Genomic DNA, 20779 nt, shown 5'->3' on the forward strand with positions numbered 1-20779 from the left:
TTTTAGCATGGTCCTACCTACTATGTTCATTCGCTGCCTCCACTACCAACGAGTTAGGTGAGGGATGGGAAAATAAAAATTCTGAGTCCTTTACCGGGATAGAATACCTCTTATCTGCTCTTTTGCATGTAGGTTGAATAGGAGAGTAGGGAGTGTGCCAGATGATCTTTGCTGGGTCCAGAAGTGCCTCATTAACAGGCAAGGCTATGCAGGCTGATGAGGGTGAGTGGAGGATATCGAGCAGTTTATGATGAGGCTCTGTCACCTCCTTGAGGGGCATCTGCAGGGAGTCTGCAACTCTCTTGACCAGGTCCTGGAAGTATCTAAAATCACCCACCAGGGATGGAGGAGGTGGCATGACTGCTTCATACAGATGAAGAAGAGATTTTGAAGTGTCAAAACTTGTTAAAACTGGCCTCAACACTGACATCAGTGACACCTCAACTACGTATCAATCTGTGGCTTTACTGCAAAGCTGTTGGGCCAGATCCAAAATTTGCTTGAGTCAATGAGAGTTTTTCCATTGATTTCAATGGGCTTTAGGTCAACACATTAATCATTACCCTCTCCTTAGTTTTTCAGTCACTTTGCTGCCCTTTCACAATGCTCATGTCCAAGATAATTTCTATTATCTCACCCTGCCTGAGATGACAGTGAAATCACACACAATTCACAGTTCAAGCTTCCTGGTTGTACCTATAAAATGGATCGGTGCCATTACAACAAAGCTAGTGTGATTTGCTTTAAAAAAATGAATGATTTGAGTGTAAATTTTTTTATTATGTTCATGTTCTAATTATTACTCTTTCCAAATAAGTACAGTATTGGAAAATTTTAATAGCCTACGCAGGACACATACAACATGCTCTCTCTCTTTCTAGGTAAAAAAGTAATATATCACTGTTTTTTTCCCAGCATTATTGCAACCATATGGAAACAGGTGGGTAAGTAAATTTTGTGCCTACAATGGTAAAAACTGATGACATTTTGGAGGGCTAGCGTAAGCATATTACTACACAGGAACACTGGTACATACTACCTCGTCTCTGCTCCATGTTCTCCTCCGTGTAATTGTTGGAGGATCAAGAGCATCTGTTAACTGAGGCCTAGAATCATTAGACCGACTGTTCCCCTCTGGTGGTTTGGCATGCACTAATGGAGGAATCTTTCTGAAGTTCAGACTTTCATCAAATACACGGTCAACCAGCTGAAAGAGCAAAATAAAAAAATTAAATACATTTAATGAAAAATAGACAGCTTATGAAACCTTCTGGATTCATAGAGTACATGGGCTTCAAGATGAGACTGAAATTTTTCCTCTAAAGTAGATTTCCGTGATAAAATCAAATATTCTGTTTTCCTATATAAGTTGTATGTGTATTATATGATAGTGTGTCTAGTAAACAGATGGCTATTTTCCAAAACCAGAAATTCATAGCTATAAAATTAGATTGCCAGATGGAAAGGATTTTTCCTATATATAGATATCACGTAGTGAGCATAAAAAATGAAATTCCAGTCACTTAAACTGGCAATGGTAAACCTTTTACTCATACTTTTACCAACGCTGACTGTAAGTGATTAAAGTAATTGTTTTTCTCTTCACAAAAGGTTCTCTTCACAAATTACACTTAATGGCAGATTTCTATGAAACTAATAAAAAGGAAGGTTTTTTGCAAGTCATTGAGTATTTTAGTCCTTTTCAGACAGATTAGTCACAATGTTACAGAGTCTACATCTACTTCAATGAGATACTGCCACCTACAGTATTATACATTTACTGCACAATTTAATACTACTAAAAAAAGGAGAAGGGAAGCATACTTATTCAGTGAAATATAAGATATGATTTAAATGTATCTGAGTAAATGCATATTTATGTTATGCTGAAGTTCAGTTGGGGTTCTAAGAGACAATTACAACAATTAAATGGGTTTAGTCAATTATATGCACACGCAAGGCATGTTTCTTGCCATTGTTTATATTCTTTTTCACAAAAAAAGGACAGTCTCAGAATGAACACAGTCGATTAATGTGTTAACCAAACCTCACATACACAAAAATGATCAGACATATTTTGAGGGGAACAAGACAAGAAAGAACAAAACCAAAAGTAAACATTTACAAAAAACTATCTGAATGGTAATATGGCAGAAGTTGAGTGATTTTTAAGTCAAAATCTTTAACATATTTACCAGCATTAGACCTGTGATGACTAAAACAAATTAGTTAGTACAATTTAATACACAGCACTCCAGAGAAAGTCAAAGAAAAATTAAATTGCAGCACAAGGCAAACCTAATTCAAGCTATTTTTAAAAATAATATATTGTGGACTAAGAGCTAAAATTATTGTTAAGCCATGCTACTTACATATTTAAATGCTAACAGGAAAACGTCTATATCTTCTGTGAATACAAGGACTTTTCTATCTGTAATAGCTATACTATATGTATATAGTGCACACACCATATATTTTTGTATACACACTAAAATCTTTAAAAGTACTCATATTATTCACTGGTATATAAGATTGTGGACAAGTAGTGAAAAGCACAATGTCTACAGTTTAAATAGTGAAAACAGACACACAATATGAACAGTCTGGGTGATCACTTTAATGACCTGTGTTCATAGACTGATTTTTGTGCTTACTGATTTTTGTTAAAAGATTAAGGAATCTTAAATCAAAAGAAGAGAATGCTGAGGTTCATGCAAACAGGCTGGGTGGGAATAACTAAAAAAGCTACGCAAAAGGCTAAAAGCAAAAGAAATAAAGAAAAGAAAGAACCTTATGCATTTCTCCATGAAGATCTCCTACCTCTTCTCTAGTGTCTATGGCAGAGCCAGGGGTGGTGGCAGCAGTGCTTACTGTGGTACTCGGAGCAGTGCCTGATGAAGTCACTGAATCTATCTCTCCTGCTACATCGTTGATTTCCCGTGCGATGAGAGCCAGGTCTTGACTGATCCTGGTAACAATTTTAAAGACAACATTACATTCTCCCAATACCATATACCTAGAGCAGCAGAGTCCAACCTGTATCCTTGAGGTTCTAAGTTGTGGCTCTTGGGTGAAGCTATGCTAAGAAGAAAACATGTAATTGATTATGAAGTGAAAATGTGTTTGCTAAGCTGTGCACGGCAATTTTTAAAGTGAAATTTTTAAATCAAGCTCATTGCTACAAGGAGGCAGAAGGGCACACTGCTTCCCAAAACGTCTCCCATTGCTTCACCTGCAGCCCCAAGAGCAGTTCTACTGTGGGATGGGAATGCTCTGAACAGCTGTTGTCTTTTCTCTGCTGTAGCTGCTCTTCCGCTGGACATCTGCTGCATCACAAGGAGCAGGGGAGAGAGTAGCTCTGGCTGCTCCATTGCCTGCTTACCTGCTAGACTGTGTGAGCACATTATAGGAGCCTAATGGCACTCCTCTCAAAGGATTGCTCCCCTCCCCAACAGAGCCAGAGCTGTCCATAAGCCAGGGAAAGGGGAAAAGCTGAGACATAACCATCAGTTATGGCTCACTGATTCTATGAGCCAGTCCAGATTAGAGCAGGAACTTGTGCCAGCTTTCAGCAGTCCTCTTAGGAAGCCAGGTTGGAATAGTAATTCTGTGCACTTCCAGTGGCTGAAAGGAATGATGCATAAAAATCAGCTATGCTGGCTCTATGCCCACCAGGGATTCTCATTCCCTTTGCCAGGAAATGAACAGGGCAGAGAATCTGCCCCTAAATATTGATAGAGGACCACTAACTTTTTTTAAATATGTTTGTGCCTAAGCATGAAATGATGGGACACCACTGATCTAGAGGTAGAGAATTTAGCATTGAGAACAGTAGTTAAATTAGAATAGCAAACATAATTAACACATTTCCAGTCAAATCGCAATATTGCAACACTATATTAGAGAGTTCACCATTGACAAGCACAATTCCATGGAACAATGCAATTTTACAGCTTGCATGAATGAACAGAAAATGGATACAATGTGAGCGATATCCTGCTGAAAATATTCTTAAACACACAAATCTCAAGTTATCATTTACTGTATTAACGCAGAACTGTAAAGCTAAAGCAAAAATTAAATTAATCCACGAAATATGCTGAACTTTTTGCATGTAAATAAATATTAACAATGTTGAAAAGTGAAAAACATTCACTTACCAGATGCTCACCACAGCCTAGCTACTATGAGCATTCAGCACATATTTCTGGGATTAACTCAAATTTATTTTTAGTTTTACAGTTCATATAAATATGTAAAAACATGTTTTTTAAAAAGGTAGAAAATAAAACTGCTATTATTCAGCAAATTCTCCAGGGGACAGCTACCACAAAAGTAAGGCCACTAGAAAATAGAATAATCCAGCTGAAGTCCTACTTCTCCACAGAAACATCCAAAAATCCAACAAACTGCTAAAATCTCAAGTGCATTCTTGCCAGACAACCGGAACGATACAGTGTCAGAAGCCCATATGAAAATGAAGGCAAATGATCTTGCAGGATTTGTGGTGAAGTTGGGCAATTCCAAAATGGATGTTACTTCACAGCAAGTAACAAATTATTAATTCCTCAAGCAGTCAATAAGGTCACAAATACCAATGCAGCTGCAACATCGTTTCACCGGAATTGTAATTGTGACTTGGTATAAAAGGTCCGCTTCTTTGCATTTTGTTGTCATTAATGAAACTGGGGGAAGTGAAGCTAAGGTTGGAGACTCCTTCGCTAAAAGGATAAAACACTAGTCTATTAACTTCTGCAACATCATTTTGGTTATTCAGTGCAGTAAGTTCATTAGGTTTCATATTCCCAATGTCACAAAAATCATGCCATTTGGTATGCTACTTAGTTCCTTTTTCAGGCTTGAACCTGTACTAAATTTCACAAAAAATTTTCTTCTGCATTGTGAACAAAACAGCAAGGAAACAAATCTCAGCAGAGTTTGAACTTAAAACATACAAAATTTATTCACTGGTTATTGTTATAAAAAGAGACCTTCAGATGATGGAGTGTGCAATTACTGTGAGATACTGCATGCTTTGGGTTCTCAGACAGCTCCAAGGTCAAAGGCTAAGTGCCTCAAAAATCCAAGTAATGTGGTTCTGTCACAATTGCAAACCATCTTGTGCATTATTCTACTTATAATTGACTTTTTCAATTAAAAGAAATGTAATCAGGCTAAGTACGCAGGGCTTCATGAGCAACGGAAGTAGGGAATTTATTTCCTAAGCAGTAGAAGGTAGTTTTCATTACAGCAGATGCAATGTCACGCACACAACATTTTTCTTTTTCAATAACTGAGTTGCTGTATTGCTATATTCTCAAAAAATGCTCTGATTCTCAATTTTTAGCGCACTAAACAAAACACATTACAAAAAGCAAGGTATAATGTCAACTTTTCTATGCCACCTTCCTTTTAGCATTGTTTTCAGATGGCATTGTTCTTGGCTGCTTATCTTCATGAAAAAAATTGCCAAAAAATTATTAGAGAAGAGGACTGCACAAATATATAGGTCCTGAACTACCCCATGAAAGGGGAGAGACTAAGACTCATCATCCTTACTGAAGGATTATTTATGACAAGTGGAAGAAACACACTAAATTAGGAACTATCCACAATAATAGTGTTTAGATGCTAGATTCCTGTTGAAAGATTTCATGTTTAGTCTACTATTCTATGCTGCCTCAGTTAAATCAATGACTTCTCTAAAATAGTGCTTTGAAATCTTGAGATGAAAGGTGCTATCAAGTTGTTATTATAATAATGAACAGAAGAGTTGCAATCATCTATCCTGACTGTTAAACAGAAATAGAACAGAATAATGGAGCAATTACTTTAAAAAATTGATCAATTTCACATAACAGATTCTCATTACTCTGGAAAATCACGCAACCAAAATTTTCCTTTGAATAATCTAGCATTTTGAAGAACTTGTCATTTCCCTTATCTCATCCTTTAATAATCTCTAACATTAAACATTTGACCTAATTCTTTCAGTATTTGACATCCTACCAGATACAAGGTACATGGAGTCAGTTTATTATCAGAAATGTGTGTGCTAGCAGAGTTATTAGAAAATTGTGAAATACAGAATTAAAACAGTTGCTTTTTTCTTTTTACAGAATTTGGGAAACTGTTCCATTAGTTTTTAATCAGCTCTCTCAAATTTCAACTAAACTAGTTATTTAAAACTAACAACTGAAAATTGTTCCAACACAAATTTGCCCTTTTATCCAAATTCCTTTCATACCGTAAGTAAATTAATCTTGTGAAAGTAGATGTTGCTACCATCTGTTTTCTTAATTCAATTGTGCATTTAACTGCTTTATCAAATACTTATCATTGCAGCTTCCTAAGCAGACTAACTAGTCAAAGAATGAATAATAGATATTAATAAGATCAGACAAAAAACAGGCATCAGGTCATCCAAAATCCATTTTCTTACTGACTCAAGAAGGCTTTTTACAAACACCGTAACTTTAAATTCTGATTAGGGAGATGTAAATTAGTATGGGAGGGTGGGATGGGGTGGAAAAAGAACAATGAAATCACATATGTAGTGCTTAAGAAACCTCACAAAAATTACTCCATTATCCTTTCTGCCCCAAGGGATACTTTCATAATGTCAATATATCATTAGACCAGTGGTTTTCAACCCTTTTTTCATGTGTGGACCCCTAAAAAATTTCAAATGGGAGTGTGTATCTCTTTGGAAATTCAATCTGTGGATGCCCTACCATAGAAGTCTTAGGCTGAAAACTGACTGAACAGAAATCAACTCTAAATGTTGCACATGCTTGGCACAGCATCTGACAGTGTGAGAAAGGGTGCTAAACTGTGGGCTTCTATGGTAACGATAACATTTGTGGATTGTGACCTGTAGGTGGGAGTATTCATATACTTTGGCTTGATCAGAAGAATGGAATGCCTTTTCTGGGATCTGAAACTTTAATTTAATGGTCAACTTTTGTGGACCATTTAGAAAGCTCTGCAGACCCCCAGGGGTCCGTGGACCACAAGCTGAAAACAACTACACTAGATTTCTATCGACTACGTGCAGTAAACGTCCATAAGCATTTATATGCTTCAACTAAAAAAAGATACATTATCTCAATGCTATGGCTGTGAATCTAAATTCAAAAAAAGTAAAGTTTTGTTTCCCACAACAATTAAATGTCCCTTGGCACAGATAACCTTGTACATTACTACCTACGATAAGTTTATGACTTCATATCTACTAGTACAGTGGCTCTCAAACGTTCTTACTGGTGACTCCTTTCACATAGCAAGTCTCTGAGTGCGACCCCCCTTATAAATTAAAAATACTTGTTTATATATTTAACACCATTATAAATGCTAGAGACAACCTCCATCCCAAAACCGACTTGACAGCTCGTGACCCCCCCATGTAACAGCCTTGCGAACCCGAGGGGTCCTGACCCCAAGTTTGAGAATCCCTGTATAGTATATGTGCAATATGGTTCAAGTTACAGTTAGGGTGACCAGATGTCCCGATTTTATCGGGACTGTCCCGATATTTACTTGTTTGTCCCGCATCCTGACTGATGTTCGGTTGGGAGGTGAATTGTCCCGATATTTTGCCCTCTGGCTCCACCCCAACTCCACCCCGGCCCCACCCTGCCCCTTCCCCAAGCACGTCACATTACTCTTCCTCATCCCTCCCTCCCAGGCTTGTGCTAATTAGCTGTATGGCGGGGCAAGCGCTGGAGCGGGGGGGGGGGGGGGGAAGCAGGACGAGGCAGCCAGTTCAGGAGAGGTGGAGGCAGAGCGAAGGTGAGCTGGTGTGTGAGGGGCAGAGTGTGGAGCTGCCAGTGGGTGCTCAGCCCCCACCAATTTTTCCTATGCCCCAGCGGCTTTTGTTTTTTCCCTCTGCTGCCAGCTCTTGTTTTTTTTGTTTTGTTTTGTTTGTTTGTTGCTCTGCCGGCACCCTTCCCCCACTGCCACGTCCCGATATTTCACATCTCTCATCTGGTCACCCGAGTTACAGTACCTGTGGGAACCATAACTTTGAACTTTCTTGCTTTTACACTTTTATATTCTCAATCCTATTATTGAGAATAACCGGCAACTACAGACCGGTCAACCTCACTTCAGTCCCCGGCAAAGTCATGGAGCAGGTACTTAAGGAATCCATTTTGAAGCACTTGAAGGAGAGGAAGGTGATCAGGAACAGTCAGCATGGATTCACCAAGGGCAAGTCATGCCTAACCAACCCAATTGCCTTCTAAGATGCCTTCCTCTGGCTCTGTGGATATGGGGAAAGCTCCCACAGTATTCTTGTCAGCAAGTTAAAAAAAGTATGGATTGGATGAATAGACCAGAAGTTGGATAGGAAGCTGGCAAGATTGTCGGGCTCAACAGGTAGTGATCAACAGCTCAATGTCTAGCTGACAGCCGGTATCAAGCGGAGCGCCCCCAGAGATCGGTCCTGGGGCCGGTTTTGTTCAACATCTTTATTAATGATCTGGATGATGGGATTAATTGCACCCTCAGCAAGTCTGCAGATGACACTAAGATGGAGGGAGAGGTAGATACACTGGAAGATAGGGATAGGGTCCAGAGTGACCTAGACATATTGGAGGATTGGGCCAAAGAAATCTGATGAGGTTCAACAAGGACAAGTGCAGAATCCTGCACTTAGGAAGAAAGAATCCCATGCACTGCTACATGCTAGGGATTGACTGGCTAAGCAGCAGTACTGCAGACAAGGACCTGGGGATTACAGTGGATGAGAAGATGGTTGTGAGTCAGCAGTGTGCCCTTGTTGCCAAGAAGGCCAACGGCATAGTAGAAGCATTGCCAGCAGACCGAGGGAAATGATTATTCCCCTCTATTTGACACTGGTGAGGCTACACCTGGAGTAGTGTGTCCAGTTTTGGTCCCCCCCCTCCACACTATAGAAGGGATGTGGACAAATTGGAGAGAGTCCAGCGGAGGGCAACAAAAATGATTAGGGGGCTGGGGCACATGACTTAGGAGGAGAGGCTGAGGGAAATGGGGTTATTTAGTCTGCAGAAGAGAAGAGGGGGGATTTGATAGCAATCTTCAACTACCTGAAGTGGGGTTCCAAAGAGGATGGAGCTAGGCTGTTCTCAGTGGCAGCAGATGACAGAACAAGAAGCAATGGTCTTAAGTTGCAATGGGGGAGATTTTAGTTGGATATTACAAGACACTATTTCACTAGGAGGGTGGTGAAGCACTGAAATGGGTTACCTAGGGAGGTGGTGGAATCTCCATCTTTAGAGGTTTTAAGGCCCGGCTTGACAAAGCATTGGCTGGGATGATTTAGTTGGTGTTGGTCCTGCTTTGAGCAGGGGATTGGCCTAGATGACCTCCTGAGGTCTCTTCCAACCCTTATATTCTATGATTCTATTATAGTGTCATTTTTAGCATTAACCTTTAAAAAACGGATTTATCATATGAATATGCTATGTTAGGGTAAAAAAAATGGGTCTGATGTGGGGCTAGCAGTACCGCCTATTACTAAGATTTGTCCCATTATAAGAGTTATAAGAGCCTATTATCTGATGCTTATAACTTTTTCAGATGTTAAATGTTTGGGCTAAATTTTCCATGCTAGGTATATGCCTCAGGCTAAACATTTCTGAAAAAGTTATGCCAAAATGGCTAGCCATTTCTGAGAAAAGGCTAGAGAAAAATACATTGTTTACCTATATCAAAAAATTCTGGCGACCTTTTCTTTGAGAGGCTCTGACACCCCTGTGCTTGAAATTTAGCAGAGGCTGGGCCTTTGTGTTATGGATGTGCTTTTAGCTGTCTCCATGAAAATCCATGCAAATTTTTCCAAATGACAAGTCTTTCAAAAATCACAGCTTGCAAATAGTCAGTAGAGATTTGCTAGAAAAAGTCTGGAAAGATTCTGTCTCCGCTGGGCAAAGCTTGTGTCTCTCACCAACAGAAGTTGGTCTAATAAAAGATATTACCTCACTTACCTTGTCTCTCTAATACCCTGGGATCCACACAGCTACAACTACACAGCATAAAACTGAGAGCCTGTCTCTATTGTGCTCTCAGGGTATGTCTCCGCTACAAGGTAAGTCCATGCTTGAGCCCGGCCCCAAGCCTAACCTCCTACTTGCATCTACACTGCAGTTGTGCTAATCCAGGGCTCACAGCCAGGGTCCCATGACCCTGCACGGGCTGGAGTGTCCAAGCTTGAGTTAAGCCAGGACCCAGGGTCTGAGCCCTATTGCTCTGCAATGTAGAGACAGCCTTGCTTATCTCGGGAGTCAGCCGGAAATATCCCACAATTCCATGGGACAATTTCCTTAGTCATCTCTACTGCAACAATCTGCAATCCACTCTATTAAAAAGGGAAGCCATAGCTCCTGCCTCCACTGCTTTTTGAATGGCAGCAGCTCAGGTCAGCGTTAGTGTGCTTGCAGATCTGTAATAAAACAGAATAGGCTACTAGAGCGCCTTGTGGGTTTTCAATGGAGAGCGAACCAAACAAGCCTTATGCAAAGTGAGCTGCTTCTTGATAATATGCAGGGCAGGCAGTAAAATTTTCCCACAGTGCACTTAGGTCCTAGGGCTAGAGTGGCTACATTTGGGGGCAGGGTGACTCTGGGCTATCTGGGCACAAGAGACTCTGAGATATGGCTACTTTGACTTGGGTCTGCACACTGCAGTGAGGACGCCAGAGCCCTATGTTTGAGCATGGGTTAGAAAAGTCTAAACATAGGGTTAAAATACAATGCAGAAGCTCAAGCCCAGGGTTCCCTAACGTTAAGTCAGTTTACTTGAGTCCCACTAAACCTGGGCTCACATTGCAGTGTAGACATACTCTCTATGCCCACCCTGCTGGGCCCAAGCAGTGTGTAGGAGGAAGTTGCTTGATTTGAATGCAGAGATGAGGGAGAGAGAAATAGATCAGATGAAGAGCCAGGAAGGGGTAACTGTGAATGACTGGGCAAGGATATTGGGATTGGGAACACTGGGGGAAGCAGGACTGGGATTATGGAGCTGGGAGCAACAGGCAACCTTAATTCTGGCATTTCTTAACTTTTGAGTGCTTGACTTTCCAACATTAATAATATTCTTTTAATATAGATGTTTATGTGTTATATGTAGAGGGTCACAAATTTAGCAGCACTAATATGGACTTCAGCTAGTCCAGCCCTGCCACTGCAGAAGTCACGGAGGTCCAGAAAAGTCATGGAATCTGTGACTTCCATAACAGAATCAGACCCTTAGTGTCTAATGTAAGCCAAGAACTTCCCTTACAAAACAGCAAGGCTGTCAACTGTGCAAAAAAAAAAAAAAAAAAAAAAAAAAAGTGCAGTTATCATTCCCCGCTAAAACTTCCACAGAAGCGAAGGTTCAGCAGCAATGTTTAGGATGAGGAAGAGGTATGCTAAGTCTGAATAACTGAGTTTCACAAATCCCCCACGTGTGTTCAGCTCCTATCTTAGTATGGATTCTCAGAAAGAAATCCATGGGTCGGTATGTGAAGCTTTAAAAGTTCTTACTTAAAATGAGTATTTGAGCTTCATTCTAATAGTTCCCAAGATCATATCAGAGTCCCTTGATTTATTTACAATATTTATGTAGCTCATGTACATGTATCATAATCTACATAAATGAACAACAGATGTTTTAATTCCAGGAATTGGAAAACAATATTTCAGAGCTGTGATGTCAAAGTATTAAAAATTGTTTTTAAAAGGACACTGTTAGGTCATTTAGGCCTCAAATTTAAGTTCCATAAACAGTTTCACAAAACTGAATATTAATCAGTGTTTTAATAACATTTACATAAAAAGTTAAGTTCATTTCAACAGTCTATGTGAAATGTTCACAACCCTGCCATTGCATCACTGTAGAATGTGAAACAGACTATGCTTTAAATTGTTGAAGTGAAGTGCAAATAGCAACAAGGGGGAAAGTACATTAGATTTTTTAAAATCACTTTATTAATCTCAGGCACCAGCAAGAAAGGAAGTGATTTTTTGGACAAATATATATTATTTAATTTGACAGTCTTCCTTCAATGCAGAGTAAAAACCAAGATGAACTAAAAATTAGAAGTGAAAACACGGTCTTTCATACAGTAAAAAATACATCTCCAAATCAGCTTTGCATTTAACTGATTTTATTACTTGCTGATTTTAAGGCAGTATAAAACAGATGTAACTATTTCTTGAGGGAGAACAAAGTAAAAAAAATACATTTGTAACACTCACTAATGCAACAAGGAGATCATACAGAGGACATGTGTACCACAAGAGACTACTTCTGTTCTTCCTCCACAAGAGAGGTTTGCTGGTAGCACTACTTTGATAGTCTATTCTTTACAAGGCTTCAAGATTTCTGTACACCTAGCCATGCAGAAATATTGCATATGTAGAAGCGCCCAGTGATTTAACTAGCTCATTTGTTCAGCACTACCAGTTTAGATAAAAGGCTTTGATATTTTAAAGGCATTTTTTAAAAACAAACCTTGCTATTTCTTCTCGATGAGCAGTCCAATCGCGAATGTAATCCTCCTGTTCCTTGATCCTGTGCTTGAACGTATTGCTAGTTTGCATTGCTGTCCCAGAGCTCTGCAATCGAGGGGTTTTCAGGGCTGGAGAAGTACGTAGACGGGTATGTTTAGGGGAATTACGGTTTGATCCAAACTCATCTTCTGAGGTGGAAGCATAATCTGTAGGAAAGCGCCTCCATCTTGAATTTACTAAATTAGTTTGATTATTAAAAAAGAATTATTATTGTATCTTTTGTAAGAAACAATAAAATTATTTCAGAAACACCACAACAAAACACCACAACTGCTCAATATCAAACCCCAAGTACCTCACAAAAGTGTATACTACACCTTAAAAAGAAAGATACTAAATTTGTGTTAAATAATAAATGTTGATTAATAAAATGTGGAAAAAGATGCTCTTTGTATAATGGTGAGTTGATAGAAAGATGCAAATGCCATTATTCCTACATAACTAAAGCAAGATGTGTTACAGAATGAGAGCCCAAATCATTAACATTTATGCACTTTTTTTTTTGGACAAATTCCCACCACTCACATTAAATTTAAGGTATGGATTTTTAAAAAGAGCACACACAAAAATGTGTAAAGATGTATGAGGGACCGTTGAGGCTAGCACAAGGTCTCTCAACGTGGGCCAACAAAGAAAGCATACAATTCCTATACAAGAAATTATACATTTATTGTTCGAAAAAAATAACACTTTGTAATTCAGCATCTTGTTACAAAGATCAGGGACACATCTACAATAATAGTATCTTCAGAGCAGACAGGACTTGTACTCAGACTGAAAACAACACATTGCTGAAAATGGACAGAAGCAGTGGACAACTGAAACTGAGCATGAGGATCTCACTCAACAATCAGTCATTAATAGCTAGAAAATGTATTTCAGAATGGCCATCCTCACATTTTTTTAGATGATAGAGCATTCATTATTATAACATGCCACACCCAATCAACCTCATGCCACAGAGCTTCACAACATCAAATATTATTTCTTTGTTAATCACTGGCTCTAAATATCAGTTCTCTGAGATTAAAGATTAATGTTAGGAAAATTCTTAATGTAATTTGTTAGTATTCAAATAACCTGACTTTAGGTTAGATGCCCAAAAGCTTAATTAAATTAGCTGGAAAATTTGTAGACACTTTTATTGAGGTTGGTTAGGTGTGCTTACAATACTTTTGAAAACCAGTATATCCAAATAGATATACTTGTTCTTGGTAATTTATAAATCACAGATGCAAGATGTAATTAATGTGAACAACATAAAAATACAAGAAAATTAAAATTGATTTTCCTCTGAATTGTTATTTATTAAAAGGATAGCAAATTAAACATAAATCAGATGTGAATATAGGTACAGATATTTGCAATGTGTGTTTTTAGATGAGAACAGATTTCTGTAATGCTCTGAAAGATTACAATATGTAGAGTGTGAAGCTGGAGTATAAGCTTAAGTCTCTTTCTTCATTTAAATATCTTTTAATTGTTAAGAGTAGAAATATGATTAACAGATTTTTTTAAGGTGATTTAAAAGGAAGTATGGTTGCAAGCCTAATTCAAAGCACATTTAAAGCCCACTGAAGTCAATTAGGTTATATTTTACTGTTTGTTTTAACATTCTAAAATCAGAGCAAGAGGGGGGAAAAAGGTCTATCCATTGAGCCATTACCCCTTAACTTATGGGATTCTAACTTGTTCTTATCAAGGAAAGCATAACATAAGCAGAAAAATTACTCCTTTCCCCCATCCCCTCAAAAAAAGCTTGCAAGAAGTGTGAGATTGCAGATGAAAGAATTTTAGGAGTTGAGCCCAAAGTTTATCAACAAAGTCCTTTAAAATAATTGTGTATTTTTAATTAATCATTGGTTCCAATTCTTATTTTTAAAAAATCAAAATAATCAAATCTGCTTAAAAACTATCTCTGAAGTGTTTCTTAACGAGCTCGCTCAACACTCAGCACTGTACAATGAGCATAAGTAGTCAAATTTAAAAACTAAAAGATTGAATGAATAGTGAAATATTAGAAAAATATGATTTCTAGTACTCTACCACTGTAAGTTTCAACAGCAGGATCTGGGTCTGGGAGAAGCTGGGATTTCTCTGTGTACAAAATATTGTTTTATCATGTTAATTCTTAATGAAAACATTCAAATTTGTAGCATTTGCTTAACAAAAACCTATTGCTGAAATTTAGTGTAAGCCCTTCCTTTCCTCAGTCTATGGTTTGGGAGAAAAGCACAAAGGGTGTTGCAGATATTTTAATTATACATTATTTTAAAAGTAATTGATTCTGAAACAGTTTGAAAATTCAACAGAGAATTGCTATCCAAATCCAATCGCATTTCGAACTAAAGGTAGATAGAGCCAAAAGTCTGTTTAATGTTTGGAAAGATCATAAAGATCTGAGGCCAAAATGTGATTGTGTTGCTGTTTGGCCTACAGGTTTCTCATAGTAAACTCTGGAGTTATAGCAACAATATCACAAGTCATGTAAATCATGATATATATTAACAAAACTCGGCATGTTTTGCATTAACCTAGCTATCTCTTTGCAGACATAGGATTTTTTAAAAACACCTTTTGATCTCTGGATGTACATTCCCTTGGGGCCAGATCAACCCAATAATCCGAGACTTTGAGTAAACTGAAAAGATCAAAGCGTTATAGTGCTTCTACTCTACGTGGACACTCTGCTGCTTCTTTCAACTCTCTGTTTGTTGGCTTGCAATGAGTTCTCCTCCCTTAGGCCAGCTAACTAGTACAACTACTAATCATGTGACATGCAGCCGTTCCAAAATGTGACACTGCCCTTGCAGCTATCCTTGCTATTACTGTTGCTGCTCCTCCCCCATGACCACCATCTTTCCCCATCAATCTCATAAACTCAGACTTTAAAGCAAGAAGGGACCATTGTGATCATCTAGTCTGACCTCCTGCACTCTTCAACCTCACCAACCCACTCCTGTAATAGACAAATAACCTCTGGCTGAGTTATTAAAGTCCTAAAATCATGATTTAAAGACTTAAAAGTCACAGAGAATCCATCATTTCCTCAAATTTAAACCAGCAACTGGTCCATGATTCATGCTGTAGAGGAAGGTGAACCCCCTGTTCCCCCTCCCGGATCTCTGCCAATCTGACCCAGAGGAAAATTCTTTCCTGACCACAAATATGGCAGTCAGTTGTAGTCTGAGTATTTTGACAAGACCCAAGAGCCAGACACCTGGAAAAGAATTCTCTGTAGTAACTCAAAGATCTCTCCATCTAGTAGTGTCCCATCACCAGCTGTTGAGGATATTTGTTACTAGCAGTTGCAGATCTGCTACATGACATTGTAGGCAGTTTGATCATACCATCCCCTCCATAAACTTTATGAAGCTCAGTCTTGAAGCCAGTTAGGCTTTTTGTACCCACTGCTCCCTTTGGAAAGCTGTTCCAGAACTTCACTCCTATGATGGTCAGAAACCTTCATCTCATTTCAAACCTAAACTTTTTGATGGCCAGTTTATATCCATTTGTTCTTCTGTAAACACTGGAGCTTGACTTAAATGACTCCTCTCCCTCCCTGGTGTTTATCCCTCTGATCTATGTATAGAGAGCAATCATATCTACTCTCAGCCTTCATTTGGGTAGGCTAGTCTCCTCTCATAGTGTAGGTTTCCATTCCTTTGATAATCCTAGTAGCCCTTTCCTGCACCTGTTTGTTTGAATTAATCTATTTTAAACATGGAAGACCAGAACTGAACACAGTATTTCAGATGAGGTCTCACCAGTGCCTTGTATAATGGTACTAACACTTCCCTATCTCTACTGGAAATACTTCACCTGATGCATCTTAGGATTGCATTAGTCTTTTTCATGGCCACATCACATTGGCAGCTCATAGCCCTTGTGTGATCAATCAATGCACTCAGTTTTTTCTCCACCTCTGTCACTTTCAACTGATAAGCCTCCATTTTACAGCAAAAATTCTTGTTGTTAGTCCCAAAGTGCACTTTACACTACTAAATTTCATCCATTTCTATTGCTCCAGTTTTCAAGGTCATCAAGAACTTCTTAATGATACTCAAGTCCTCCTCTGTATTGGCAATACCTTTCCAACTTTATGTCAGCTTCAAATTTTTATTGTCATATTCTCACTTTTGTGCAAAGGCCATTAACGAAAATTTTAAAATAAAATTGGTCTCAGACCAGTCCCTGAGGAACTCCATTATAACCTCCCGACAGCCTCACAGTTTACCTTCACTATGACCCCTTTAACCAGTTCCTTATCTATCTTTGAATTTTCATATTAGTCCCCATGTTTTCCAATTTAATAATTTCCCATATGGAACTGTATCAAATATCTTACTGAACTCCAGTAGACTATAGCTACTGTGTTTTCTTTCTCTAAAAAATCAGTTATCTTCTCAAAGAAAGAGATCAGGTTGGTCTGGCACAATCTACCTTTTGTAAAACCATGTTGCATTTAACCCAATTACCATTTACCTCTATGTCCTTAAGTACTTCATCTTTCAAAATTTGTTCCAAGACTTTGCATGCAATTGAGGTCAAACTAACAAGCTTGCATGCAGTTTCCTGGATCACTTCCCCCACCCCTTTCTTAAAAATAGGTACCATATTAGCAATTCTCCAGTCGTAGGGTATGCCCCCTGTATTTATGGAATCATTAAAAATCCTTGCTATTGGGCTTGCAATTTCATGTGCCAGTTTCTTTAATATTTTTGGATGGAGATTATCTGGGTCACCCAGTTTGGTCTCACTAAACTTCTTGAGAATTGTCTTCCACATCAGATGTGGTCATTTCTACCTCCATATATTCATTTCCATTAGCCACCCTGCCACTACCCCATAGCACCTCAATACCTTCACTAAAACTTGAGGCAAGTATTTGTTTGACTATAAAAGGGTTAAAAAACTTGATAAATTCATGGAGAATAGGTCCATCAATGATTAGCCAGGATGGGCAGGGATGGTGTCCCTAGACTCTATTTGCCAGAAGCTGGGAATGGGCGACAGGGAATGGATCACTTGATGATTACTGGTTTTGTTCATTCCCTCTGAAGCACCTGGTGTTGGCCACTGTCTAAGACAGGATACTGGGCTAGATGGACCTCTGGTCTGACCCAAGAACATAAAAACAACCATATTATGTTTAGGTGTTGGGCCATGCCTAGATTATCTCTAATCTCCATCCCATCCTCAGTACTTAGTGGACCCACTTCTTTCCTTGTTTTCTCTCTTTATTTGTATGGCTATGGAACCTTTTATTATTGGTTTTAATTTCGTTTGAAAGGTCCAATTATGCTTGGCTTTCGGCAGTTCTCACTTTTTCCCCTACACTTTCTGATCTCCAAGAGGTAGCTTTCATTGCTGGTCCATCCCATCTTTCATTCTTTATAAACTTTCTCTTAATAACCTGTTTGAGATGTAAAAGCCCCTCTGATACTGTTTGAGATGCTTGCTCATCCAACTTGCACTGCAACACTTCCCTACAAATTTTCCCCCTTGCTTGGGATGCAGGATTCAGACAGTTTCTGCAACTGTGGCTTAACATAATTCCAAGGTTCCTTATATATAAACACTTTCATCTAATGGTCTTCAAATGACTTTACAAATTAATAAAATAATGAATGAAGCGTCCAAACAGCCTGCTGAGGTGAGCAATGATTGTCATCATTTTAGAATGAGGCAAATAGAGGCACAGTGTGACTAGGGGTTTGTGCACATTAGGGACTGTTATACTAGTATAGCTACACAGACACAAATTTCTGTAATGTACACATGCTCACAAGTCACAAAGTAAGTTTGTGAAACAGCCACATAGTGCCTGAAGAGTTTATTAGACCATATTTTCTCTCTGATATTGGCTTTGACTGTTTTGTTAACTGTTTTATTTTATGGGTTTTTTTTACACTTTACACTGAAACTTTTGTTTTCCATAAATTTTAGTGTTTATAATAAGATTTTGTTTTTTTTTTTTTTTTTTTTTTAAAGAGTAGTAGTCTTTCTAATGCAAATATTCCAAACAATGGTGGTACGTCCTTTTTATCTGTTTGGTTGGCTTGGGATAGATAGGTCATAAGGTGGCAAGCTTTTCAGCTTTTCCCTTTGAAATTGCAAATATTTTCTACAAAAACTCCAGTAGGCTTTGACCATGGAATGCAGTTAAATCAACAAGAACATTGCAGGAATGAGTGCTGTAACAGACTAAAGCATTCCCCATTGTTAAAGGAGCTGAATACTTAATAACAACAGTCATATGGAACTCAGTAAGCACACTGTAGTTCATATTTTCACAAAAAAACCCTCCTTTCGACTCATACTTTTGTTGAAAACAGAAAACAATCATATGACAAAACAAGAAATCTCTAGTGTTTACCTCTTCAAGGGTCAATATCACCAGAGTTTGGAATAATGATAGCTAATGTTAATTAAATCAACCTTGTAAATGAATGCAACCTAACTATCTCCTCAGAAGTAACTGTTTTGCCTGAACTGATGTTACAGTCAGTCAACTGGACACACAAATCTCAGATTCTGGTTGAACCATCAGTACTAAACATGCCTGATAAATACCCAGACAGACAATATGCTGGGAAAAATACTTTCATCTCCCTTTTAAAGTATTAGGGTAGATGGCTTGGGGTATTTTTTTTTTAAAAGATTTCACTTGAATTCATGAGGATTACTGGCATTTCTGAAGACATCATTCAGAATGTAGCAATACATGTGACTTCACATTTCAGGGAACATTAAGATTTATTGTTCAAGGAACAGGATTTAAATTAACCTGTGATTAACCAGTATTTACCTCTCAAGGCAATAAATATTGATGAGCAGCACAACAGAAGTTACTAACTACTAAATATGCAAGTTATATATCATCAATGGCAATAGTTTTGCCAAAACAGCTTGGTTTATATAAAAAAAAGTGTGTAAAAAATATAGAAATGTTTGTATAACAGGTGGAGATGGGAAGTATAATACACTGTTCTGATGACCATTCACATCAGTGAATGCAAAGGAGCCATTCAAGTACAACAAATATGTCATCTGGTGCTTTTGAAGAAAAAAATCTGTACTCAGCAGTATTAAAATTCAAAAGATGAGAAAAGCACTAGTTACCATGAATAAACTGATAAACAAGATGCTTTATTTAAACATAAGCATTCTTCTTTAGGTTCTTAAACTAGTTGTGTCACAGATACTTGAAAACTAGCTAATAATCTCTTACATTGCCTTTTCTTCTATTGTCATATGCCATTTTTTAAACAAGATTACCATTAAAATGGTAGGCTCAAAACTATTAATTGTAATATTTTTTCATGTGACTATTAAATAATAGGGGAAATGTCAGAGACGCTATTATCAACAATTTTGACAATAAGTGATCTGAGACGAAGAAGAGATCTGGCCTCTGTAAATACAGATCCTCTCTTTTCACATAGGAATAAGTAACAGAAATTGTTCTAGGACAGGCCTGAAGCCCTTGAGAGTGAAATAGATTTGGGTTAACACACAAGCCATTTAGTTTTGGAATATTTCATTCAGTATTTTTGTGTTTAGAAATATATATTTTTTCTGTTTGTTACTTCTTACTTCGCTTATTTTTGTAATTAAATTACACTTTTGTACTTTTAGAAACTAATCTTAAATTACCTTGCATTTATCTTGTTGATGCTCCATGCCTTCCTCAGACTGCACTCATAGTTTTGCATACTTACAAACTTTCAAAACACATTTCCTTATTTTTTACCTCACTGAACAGTGCTGCTGACCTTCTAAACTTTTAGAATTCTGACCCAAGCAAAAGAGGTTTCCACTATATCTACATTTTTGTACTATGCCAATCACTGCAGCATTTGAGCACTCCAGATACTGTAAAAGCAGCAGAGAGTCCTGTGGCACCTTATAGACTAACAGATGTTTTGGAGCATGAGCTTTCGTGGGTGAATACCCACTTCGTCGGATGCATGGAAGTGGGTATTCACCCACGAAAGCTCATGCTCCAAAACGTCTGTTAGTCTATAAGGTGCCACAGGACTCTTTGCTGCTTTTAAAGATCCAGACTAACACGGCTACCCCTCTGATACCAGATACTATAGTTGGTTGGAAGTTTCCAGTAAAAATCATAAACCAAATGGCTAAGGAATTAAAATCTCTTGTTCTTGTATTAAATTTAAAAATATCTGCAACAATAACTAACGGAGCTTCTTTCTCAAAAGAGGAGGACTGCTTCT

General features: G+C 38.1%; 1 protein-coding gene across 8 annotated transcripts in view; it reads right to left on the reverse strand.

Moving 5' to 3' along the window:
- Window positions 1-20779, reverse strand: part of CEP170 (centrosomal protein 170) — a 120584-nt gene that overhangs the window by 22202 nt on the left and 77603 nt on the right. For 2 of the 8 annotated variants that reach the window (XM_030556995.1, XM_030556989.1), the window contains 4 exons: window positions 14586-14636; window positions 12481-12715; window positions 2791-2968; window positions 1040-1207 (listed from right to left, as the gene is read on the reverse strand). In XM_030556995.1, coding sequence (XP_030412855.1) covers window positions 1040-1207; window positions 2791-2968; window positions 12481-12715; window positions 14586-14636 — 632 coding nt within the window. The remainder of the gene's footprint in view (window positions 1-1039; window positions 1208-2790; window positions 2969-12480; window positions 12716-14585; window positions 14637-20779) is intronic. The other 6 variants (XM_030556994.1, XM_030556993.1, XM_030556990.1 and 3 more) reach the window with 6 other exon arrangements.

This window comes from Gopherus evgoodei, chromosome 3, assembly GCF_007399415.2.
Source record: "Gopherus evgoodei ecotype Sinaloan lineage chromosome 3, rGopEvg1_v1.p, whole genome shotgun sequence".
NCBI classification, from domain to species: domain Eukaryota; kingdom Metazoa; phylum Chordata; order Testudines; family Testudinidae; genus Gopherus; species Gopherus evgoodei.